Source organism: Denticeps clupeoides, chromosome 6 (genome assembly GCF_900700375.1).
Source record: "Denticeps clupeoides chromosome 6, fDenClu1.1, whole genome shotgun sequence".
NCBI lineage: Eukaryota > Metazoa > Chordata > Actinopteri > Clupeiformes > Denticipitidae > Denticeps > Denticeps clupeoides.
This window is the reverse complement of record NC_041712.1, coordinates 22865170-22875606: the sequence shown is the minus strand read 5'-3', so window position 1 is coordinate 22875606 and position 10437 is coordinate 22865170. Positions and strand designations below refer to the sequence as shown.

At 44.8% G+C, this 10437-nt stretch overlaps 1 protein-coding gene across 1 annotated transcript; it reads left to right on the top strand.

Moving 5' to 3' along the window:
• Nucleotides 1–17: 17 nt before the first annotated feature.
• Nucleotides 18–9547, top strand: LOC114793061 (smoothelin-like protein 2). Its single transcript, XM_028984681.1, has 9 exons — nt 18–3531; nt 6987–7068; nt 7194–7454; nt 7529–7579; nt 7701–7767; nt 7836–7979; nt 8068–8182; nt 8738–8889; nt 8972–9547. Exons 1-9 carry the CDS (start codon nt 2791–2793, stop codon nt 9096–9098), a joined length of 1740 nt encoding a protein of 579 aa, XP_028840514.1. The 5' UTR covers nt 18–2790; the 3' UTR covers nt 9099–9547.
• The last annotated feature ends 890 nt before the right edge of the window (nt 9548–10437 follow it).

Genomic DNA, 10437 nt, shown 5'->3' with positions numbered 1-10437 from the left:
GTTCCACAAAACGAAATCTTTTACAGGCCAGTCGTTCTAACACTGTGCTCGCTGCCGCTCTCTCTGCGTTGGAGTTTAGCACGGAACTCGATAATAATAATAATAATAATAATGATGATAATAATAATCATAATAACGTTCACCTCAGAACCTCCCATAGAGGGGCAAAAGGAATCTATATTTCTATTTCTACTGACGAATAATCGATACAAATGTAGTTTTTATTTTTTTATTCTGCAAGTTGCATTTACTGGTTGATGTGAAATAAAAAAAAAAAAAAAAAAGAGATAAGCGAGCAGAATGCTGAAGGCGATGTGAAGTACTGTACCCGGACTCCCCGTCTTTATATTTGGGGGGGGGGTTGTTGGCACCGGTAAGGGGCCGACTTTCTCTTTTATGCCGAGCGTGTTGCGTTTCGAGTGAATGCCGGATGGCCCTGTCCCCCCGGGCTCGGCCGGTTTGTCTCATTAGACGAGGGCAGCGCTCTGTTGTGCCGTTGCCCCTGGATACGCTCCATAGCGGTGCATTCTGGTACGGCTGAGTTGGGCTGAATGGGCTGTTTCTGTCTGCCCCCCCCCACCTTTTGTCTGGCCCTGTCACTCCCGGTTTCCTCCCGTCTTTGTTTGAGGGGTTCCGACTGTCAATGTGGCGGATTTGCCAGGAAAACTTCGGCTTGCAGCGAGAGTTTTCCGTTTGTTTCCGGGACCCTAAAGGGGGATTTTTTTGGAATCGGACTGCAGCTGAAGGTGTCGCTTGTTTGCACCCCAAATAATCAAGTCTCAAATCTCAGATGTGTTCGACTGAATTAAGGTACATATCACACACCAATCCAGGTAAACTCTGTGTATCATGACCCTTGAACCGGGGCCGTATCATGCATGTACCCTAAACATTTCATAGCATTTATTTTTAGATTTTTATAACACCAGCAGATAATGTTTTATTAATAGTCTCAGCACAATAGAGACTTTTTGGTGTTTTTTTTTTTTTTTTAGGGAGGGGGGTGTCTCAGGGTTTGGATGAGATTTTCACAGTAAGATTTATTTTTTTAACTTCTGGAATCCCTTGAGAGGTTTTTTTTTTCTCCTGACATGGCTGGTGATACTGCAGTCTTAAGCATCGGTAGACCAAAGATCATCAAGGCACTTTAACCTACATATCAGCAGCCAATCACTCCAATCTCCCCTCTGCCGGTTTTTTATTTCTTTTTCTTTTTTTTAGTTCTTTCCATCCTTAATAAACTTTGGTTAGGAGTGTATAAGCACTGGCTTCATGATTAACTACCTGTGTGAATAGGTTGCTAGGGCTAACCTAAAAACGGAGGTCCAGACTGAAGTGCGTCATGCGTTACAAAACGTCATCTTACATTACAACGTTTTCACAATTTATATTTAGATAAATTTCAAATTTGTGAAGTTAAAACGAAACACAGCCCAGTGCCTTGTGTGAACAGGATGAGTGCTTCCCCAATAACCTCACTTTTACGAACAGGTTTATAATCATCCTTCTGTGAAAAGGCCGACTTCTCTGTGGGACCCGAGTCCCTGAAATGTTGTATTAGCAATAACTCTCGCTCGGCTGGAGCCATCTTACTGTTGCAGAGTACGTTACCCCAGCCTCGAGCGTTTAAAGTCTTTTCATTTCCTTGCTCTTATCTGACAGAGGCATGGTTGCCGCTTCCGGTTCTTTTGCTTTCTAAGATTGTTCTGATTTTACATCGTCTTTGATGTTGTAAATTCACCCCCCGCCCCCTTCTGTTTGTAGTGAGATTTATGAACTTTCTTTTCTAAAAGGCTGAAACTAACGAGATTAATTTATTCTGTTGCAACTTGTGAATCCAGATCTGAAACGAATAAATCCGATTTGACGACTCCTGTTTGTCATTTATTGGTTAATTTAGATGTTTAATAGGACTATTATTACACTAGAAACTGAGTGGTTAAATGTGGGTGTGAAGAGTAAAATCTGGAATAACCGCATGTTGTTGTGCCTTAATTGACCCACAGAGGGCAGGCTTTCTACCCTGCCAGGAGGGGGCCGATCATGTTATGGGAGAGCAAGGATCATAATAAAAGGTATTCGGTCCTCAGTGGCTCAAAGCAATTGGGGCTGGAACAGGGAATGCTGGAGCTGAGCTGTACCAGAACATAGAAACTATAAGATCTAGGTAGAAAGAAATGCACACCAGCTGGTGATTATGCTTGATCAAAATTTAATATTAATTATTTGGGTGGTAAGCAAGCATGGATCGGCAAAAAAAAAAAAAAAAGCATTCTGACCTCACATAGTACGACTGAGGCGCCGTTACAATATAAACCGAACCAAACGCTGTGCAGAACACACGCGTAGTTCAGGACAAAGGAAAATTCTGATTGTTCCGTAGAGCAACGTGATGGTTGCGGCAGAACGTTGAGCCCATGGGAACACGTGGCACCACATCAGCAACGTAACCGGGTCTTTCCAGAGATGGAGCCTAGAAAAGTCTCAAGCTCTCGTTTGCGGTATATTAATCCGCCTTTCAGTACGCTGCTTGTTAGAAACTATTTTGGTCCGCTAAGTGCCCTTAAGTTCTTCTGGGTTTAATTGGCCATGAACTCCATGTCTCTACCCTAGAGCCCCCACGGTGAGCGTGTAAGACTAGCGCTGGGTCCAAAAATAACCCCTCCCCAGCACCCCAGAACAGAGTGACCTCCTCTACTTTCCCTTCCTCCCTCCCCTACACCCCGCTTGTCTCATTCACCCCCCTGAAGCCTCCTCAGGAAACAGCGGGACGGAGTGCTGGAGAGGAGCATGTTCGACCTTCATTCACGCAGCAGACGCGCTCCCAACACCTGGACCCCTCCACCTCTCCGGCCCGCCTTCATGGAGAACGGTCCACCGGCTGAAGATATGGGTGGCTCGGGGGAGGCCGCCCAGGTCACGCTGGAGCGCCTGGAACGCACCATGATGGCCGTGGTCCGCGAGATCCATGTGGACGTCGGCACCTTCAAGCGCTCCGTGGAGCGGCGCGTGGACGAGGCCTGCAGCCTCGCCCAGCCGCTGAGCGCCACCGTGGCCCAGCTGCAGCAGGAGAACCAGCAGCTCAGGGCCCAGCTGGAGGCTCTCGCTGGACAGGTGGAGGCCATCTCCGCGTTGCAGATCAAGCAGAGGTCCCTGGAGAAGGACGAGCTCCAGAGCATCTCCATCTTAGCCAGCTCGCTGAACCAAGACATTGAGAATGGCAACCAGAGTCCTGCTGCACAAGAACACTGCCCAGAACCTTCGGGCGGGGTTCCTCAACCCTCTCCTGGTTGCATTCCTGATGCTGACCTGGGTTCTGTCACTGATTCCAACTATGGATCTGCAGCTGATGTTCAGGAGGTTGCATCAGCCTTCACCAGCAATGGTTCCTTTAGTTTTGTTCCTGAACCCAGCACTGGTTCTCCTGAATCAGCCCCTGGTTCCATCTGTGATTCTGTCCTGACCTCCTCATTCACGTCAACGCAGGATTACGCTCTCAAAACGGTGATCATGGACGCTCCCAAGTCCAGAGTGAGTAAACGTTGAGGTACCACGCGGAACCGTGCATGCCAACGCGTCTCCTAGAAGTACCATGCAAGCCATGCGCGTGGACCTTCCTTCCACACATGACACGAAAAGCTCTTCGTCTATGAACGAGGGATGCGGCACGATCGAGCAGCAATATCTGCATGGCTGCACGTGTGTGCTGGAATCGCACGCCAGTTTCCCCTCGCACAGGAAGTGCTCCTGATTATTCACGGCCCATCGCGGTGATATGACCTTGGGGCCGCGAGTCACGTTTCGCGTGTGATTTATAACGCTTTATAGCTCGGAGGCTGCGGGGAAAATTCCGCTACGCAGTCTGAAGCGCATTAATCCGCAACGTCACGGGGAGGGCGGATTTGGCTAGGCCTGTACATTAACCCCCCAAAGGAAAACGTGGACGCCCGCGCCTGACATACGTCCTGCCGCCACAGGCTCCCATTCACGTGCCAAATAATGCACATACGCGCACATTTCCGCAGCAGCATTACGGCATATATGGCCTGTTTTTAAACTTGACACTTGCGCGCGGGTTCTCTCCTATTCGCCGCCTAGTTGTTCTATGATATTATTTCCAGCTCTGTGCACCTCAACTTGCCGGAGATTTTCGCACAGGAATGTGGTCTTTCGACCCCTCCCGCGTGTAACGTCGGGGCACTGACTCCATGTAACCCGGCGATCCCGCTCACCGTTCTGCCCCTCGCCGATCTCTCTTTCCAGTCTTTCCAGCCCCCAAAAGGGCACATGTATTTTTAGGAGGCCTGATTGATTGCCTGTTCCCCAACTTTTAGTCGGGGCTGTTGGGGATGGTTTACTCCGACTATCTTAACATGTCAGAAGGTGGCTTTAAAGGCCCGCTAGCATCATGTTTACGCTGGGCGGGACGCTCCCGGTTTCTGGTCAGAAAAATGCTTCATTTCAACAACCCTCGACAACATAAGAGAAACCCAAAAGAACGTTCTCAATATAGTGATATTTGGACGTAATTTTATTAAATGGCGAGTGAAACATCATTAAACAAATGTTTAAGTAAAGTGGCTTCCACACCCAGCAATAGTGCATTTTGCTGTGTTTAGTCCAATTATTGAATTATTATTATAGAGTTATTTTGTCATTCAACATACCACACAGTTACAATGTTTCACACTGTGACCTCATGACAGCAACTAACAAGGAAACAATGCAGTCGAATTATGAAATGGGAGAATATTCTATCTATGTATTTGTATGTATTGTTTATCATATTGTATACAAGTAAAAGGACTAAAGAACCTTAGGACTGAGATCATTGAGAGTTCCACTGGGCCACCATGGAGCAATAATTAGCCTTTTATCGTTGATATAGTTGCACAAATGTTTAAAATATACCATGGTTGCAAATTGGTTCATTTAAAAAGTTTGAATCTAAACGATCGATTGATTCTGGACATAATGTACATTGAATATCTACACGTCTATCGTCAAGACATAAAGTGGTATTAAATTTGGGGAAGGAAAATATTTCACATTTAATTTAATTGATTTAATCATTAAGCAACCAACAGTATTTGGGAGCCAAAGACCACGTGCACTTTGCAGCCTTGTAGACCATTTTGGTCGTGGTAATGTTTCACTGGCCTCTCCTTTTAGCATCCCGCTGGGAATGTAGCACTAAATGCTAATGGAAAAACATTAACTCATGGCTTGGACTAAATGTGGAACTAGATTTAATCGGATGTTAATGCAGGGGTAAACACAAATTAAAAATAGATCGACTCCAGAAATAAATAAGTGCCTGTAACCCAGTATCCCGGGGGTAGTGAGTGAGTTGAGCGACAGGAAATATTCCTTTTAATGGGCTGTAATTCCCCATTTCTCCAGCAGGGGCTCTCGCATGTAGCTTCCATTACATTTGGCCTTTCGTAAAATCCTGCTTCGCCAGACTTGGTTATTTCTGAATCACACAAACAAGTGGCCACACAGCTAGAGTCGCTTTCTCTACCAGGAACTGGGTAGAGTGCATAAGACAACAAAACTGGGGTTTACGTCTCCCTTCACAAACATCCACACTCAAGGCAGGACTATACTCGCTGTAAACTACATACGGATGTATGTACGTACAGCAACGTTATGTATCCTGCATTCTTTGCATCGGTTTTTGTGCACATACTTGAAATTGAACTAGATGCAATACCTGCATATGTTTATAGGGGCAGTATTGCGAGATCTGCACTCAACAGATGATGATTTTAAGATACAGGTATTAATTCATTTATTTGGCCTGCGCCCCCAACACTGACCCCTGATGGTAAGGAGTACACACTACAGGTCAAGGCACTCTGTACGGATCACAATATCAGCACAAACATTCACTGTGTACGGACATATGCATACGCAGCTCACAGCAAGTATATTTCTGGATTTAGTTAAAGCAGATTTTTATGTCTTATCTTTAGACTTTTTTTTTTTTTTTTTACCCTAACCCTTTTTGCTATATTTTTGGAATGAAAAGGAATGAACATTTGTATATGTTTTTTTATATTTGTTTCAAAATAATGTAGTTTTTTTCATTCACCTACACATTTTTACAATAAAAAAAAACTTGTTTGAACTCTCAGCTTTCTACACGCAGGAAAGTTTTTCTGTGCATCAGAAATGGCCTTGTTTAGTGTTGAGTGAGTGAACAAATAAAACAAGTTATAATGGCAATAGATTTGGAGTGTGATTCCTTGTGTGGGAGTGGGGCAACTTGTTGGTCTCGGGACAAGGATTTTTCAGATGAGGTTTGAGTGGCACAGTAAAAACTGCAGGGAAAGTCCAAGTCGTGGAGTGATCTGGTTTCCTATCACAGTCCTAAACCTCCAGGTGATCCCTGCCATTCTTGCTATGATTGTTGGGATGGGTTCCAGATTATACCAGTGGAAAAGCAGATTAAGCTATCAGCTAAGTGAGAATTCCTGCTTTGAAGAATTTCTTTTAGAATCCTGCTCTTTACCATCCTTCCCAGTGGTCTTCAGTTGGGTTCTTTGAGCAACTGTGGTGCATCTAAGGTCCCTGGGTCACACATATCTGCTCACGTCCGGTCTGAAATGTAATCATCAGTGACAAAATCTTCCCATGACTAATGACGTCTCAGTAGCTGAGCAGCATCTAAAATTAGCATCTGATGACGCATTTCGAACACTACCGCCACTGATAGTAGGTCTTATTGCTATTGTTTACTGCTGATCGGATACCTGGATTCTCTACGGAGGGAATCATTAACCCTTAATATACAATAAAATGTTACATTTAAATTGCTTAAATTTTTTACTTATTTGAATGTTAAATTATTTTGAAATGTACTTTGTCTGTAGCAAATGGTAGTAAAGTGTTAAAATATCAAAGTATCTTTGATGTTATTTTACTTAGGACTAAAACCGCTGTTGCTGAGTGCTGATTTTAGTGTCTGTGCCATGAATTAGGATGTTGTTAAGAGGAGAGAAGTGGTGAAGGTGGAATCTGTTACTTCAGTGGAGCATCACAATGGACATGAAACTGGAACAGGTACAAAATATGTATTCAAATATATTTATATATATATATACACACACACATAATGACAGCAGGGACTTGCTTTGCATTTTGTAATGTGATATTAAACATTGACATCGTTGTTTGTCTTCATTCAGACGATTTACCAGAGCCGCAGTATGTGAGGTCAAAGGTCAATGGGCAGCACACAGCTCCAGTAGGCCCACCTCAGCTCCAGGCTCCAGTAACAGCCATGACCAGGCCTGTAGGACTGTCTGTTCCCAGGAGCCCCAAGTTAGTGACGCGGCCCTCTCTTGACACCCCTCAGTCTCCCACTTTTCAACTGAGAAAGGCATTTAGCTCGCCCACCTCTGATGATGTCACTCCTAGACCGGCACTGGAACAGGCAATTAAACCCAGTGAGTGAAGCATTATGGGAGATACATTAACTCTGTTTCCTTTCAGTGCTTCTGAACATTTTTCAAATGTTTAGTGCCTGCAGCAAAGTCATGGAACCCCGGTCCTATGAGGAGCCCAAGCATAGGTAAAATCAGCGGTGGATGCTGGTTAATGTATCAGAAGGTCACTGGTGACCTCAACAGGCATTTCCAAATATGTTTGATGTTTATATAAAGATATTTGTGCTTTTTATTGCTTTGGTGCAGACCTGTCATCCCCTACATTTTCACGCCATCCAGTTCCCTTTTCGAGCTGCAGTCCGTCCACTGAGAGGTTTGTTCAGTAACGGATGTTCACAGGTACTTTGGTCAGATGCTCAGTGGGATTTGACTCTGTTTTAGGAAGCCAGGTGGGGCTGGAGTCACACCCATGAGCACAACAAAGCGATCCGAGCTGGTCCGGGCCCAGACTCTCCCGCCGCAGCGCACCTCTGGCGTCCAAGCCAAGCAGGCCCTGTTCCAGAAGTCCGAGCCAAACTTCTCCAAGTGAGCATTGCCCTCTAGTGGGCAAATCACGTTTTTTTTTTATTTGTTTGCGGCATGAACACAATTCAGGATGGGTTTATAACTGCAGATCAAAACCTTCAAAACCCAAGCTGAATCGGTCTCAGAGCTTTGGAATGTCCAGCGCAAGCAGCATCAAACAGACTCTGCTGGAATGGTGCCGATCTAAAACTATTGGGTACCAGGCAAGTAAACAGATTAGCCAGAGCATAATTACACCGTAGTATTATTATTACAGGTACTGTTTTTGTCATAATTATCATCTTACCAACTATTGGTAACTTAACCAACTATTATTTATATTATTGTTATGTTGTGTCATATGTTATAAATAGTTTTGTATTATAATATTTTAGATTGTATGGAATTTTTACATGTCAACAGGGAATAATTAACATTCAAACAATTACTTCAATGCATAAGGAATTGTTTTAGGTATTATAAGAGTCCACACTAGCTGTATAGTAACTCTATAAATATTTTAGTTATAATATTTAGGTGATTATTGATATATTGTCAATGTTTAGATAAATAGAATGTGTGTCAGTACACAGTGTAATATATGAAATCCTTGTTGTCTCCGAAAGCTATAAATCAATTTGCAAATCTGAATGCTCTGAAAAGTGGTCATTAGTTGGCATTTAATTAAATAACTGATAAATTTATGCACAAATAGATTGATAAAATGACATAAACTAACAAAGATATCCTGTGACTGTATCATCGCCTCTTTTAATTAGAACATAGACATCCAGAACTTCTCGTCGAGCTGGAGCGACGGCATGGCCTTCTGTGCCTTGGTCCACTCCTTCTTCCCCAATGAGTTTGACTTCAACGCTCTGAGCCCGGCTAACCGCAGACACAACTTCGAAGTGGCTTTTACTGCAGCCGAGTAAGTGTGTGTGTGTGTGTGTGTGTGTGGGATCCGGCCTCCATGTTCACACGCTCTTCTCTGTCTGCCAACGTCCTGACAGGAACGCGGCCGACTGCCTCCGCCTCATCGAGGTCGATGACATGCTCGCCATGGGGTACAAGCCCGACCCCATGTGTGTGTTCACCTATGTGCAGTCCCTCTACAATCACCTGAAGATTTTCGAGTGAAGAAGTCGAAGTGGTTTGACGGGAGAAACGGACAACAGAACTTGTAAATAGCAGTAAAGACTGCTGCGATTGGTTGGTTTGGTTGTTTTCTTGTTTTATGAGCACGATTCTCATCATGTTTCAGCCAAAGCCAAGTCACATGAACTGTGCTGATGTAAGTGGGGAAAATGATGAAAGTGTTAGAGCTCAGTGGGGCGAAAAGGGCTGCGCCTGAATGCAAATGTGGCTCACGTTTAATTAAAATAAACTATTGCCTGTTTTAACATAGAGATTTATCCAGCGTACAAAGGCGTGTGCACTGAGTCTACATCTTCGTAGCAAAGCAGCTACCACCGAATGTTAAAATGCAGGGCTGTGTGTAAAGTGTTTGTTGGCATGTTGTATACTGATTCGGGGAAATCTACTACCTACTGAGATACGCCACATCGATAATAAAATAGTTGTAACTATTTTGTAATAGTTGTAACTTTTTTTTTTTTTAATCTTATCTGTCCAAAGGATTTTATTAAAGGGGGGGGGGGTTGTCTTTTTCTTTGCCTATTATAAGATTATTGTAAGATGATATAAAATCATCTCCTGTAAACACAGCGGCTTCGCGTTTGATGTCAACGACGGACGTCCTGTCGCCCCCTGTCCTCTAATGTCCCCGTTGGTCTGTGTATTGGACGAGGCTCAGCCTAATTATGTAAATGGTCTCACGCATTTCAATACCTGCACCTCCAGAGGCTCGTAAAAGAGACACTTTCTGGTGGATGAGTTTAATATGTAGACCTCCAGTGGGTCAGTGTTCCATACTGGGGACGTTTTTTTTCTACAACATCGTGCAGTCCTGCCGAAATTGGACGGCGGGGAAGTTCGCGAACTCGCAGATTAGGGGACTAATCTGGGGTCGGAAATGCATCGGACTCCGCTGTTTACCTCGCTGTAATCCCCCCCATCCCTTCAGATCATAATTTGCTCCTGGATATTAAAAATGCCCGAATGAAAGACGGATTTCGCGGGATCTCCAGGATCTCCGCTGGCCCGGGAATAAAGTGCCGGGGCCGTTTTAATTCTGACGTATGAGGTGCGTGGTGGCTGCGTGGCTGAGGTGCAGTTCCTGTCTGGGCCTGGACCATCTTCTCCGAAGGTGCGAAGGACAATTGAGCCGGCGGGGGGAGGGGGCGGGGATCAAAGGTCCGAGGGGTGTGATGAGGTGGCCCATATAAAGCCGGAGGGAGCTCTGGGCGAGGACCGGGGATGATGGAGCTGTTCGTGGACCAAGAGCTTCGCCAGGCCGGGGCAAGGGAGCTCGCAGGTAGGTCTTCCTACCTTTTCTTCCATTATCACATTTCATGGG

What these genes read in the sequence shown, in the direction of transcription:
- LOC114793061 (XM_028984681.1), top strand. Translation starts at nt 2,791, where the DNA reads ATGTTCGACCTTCATTCACGCAGCAGACGCGCTCCCAACACCTGGACC. An exon ending in TATGAGGAGCCCAAGCATAG is followed by an intron (nt 7,580 to 7,700) that starts GTAAAATCAGCG and finishes GCTTTGGTGCAG; the next exon opens with ACCTGTCATCCCCTACATTT. An exon ending in CTAAAACTATTGGGTACCAG is followed by an intron (nt 8,183 to 8,737) that starts GCAAGTAAACAG and finishes TCTTTTAATTAG; the next exon opens with AACATAGACATCCAGAACTT.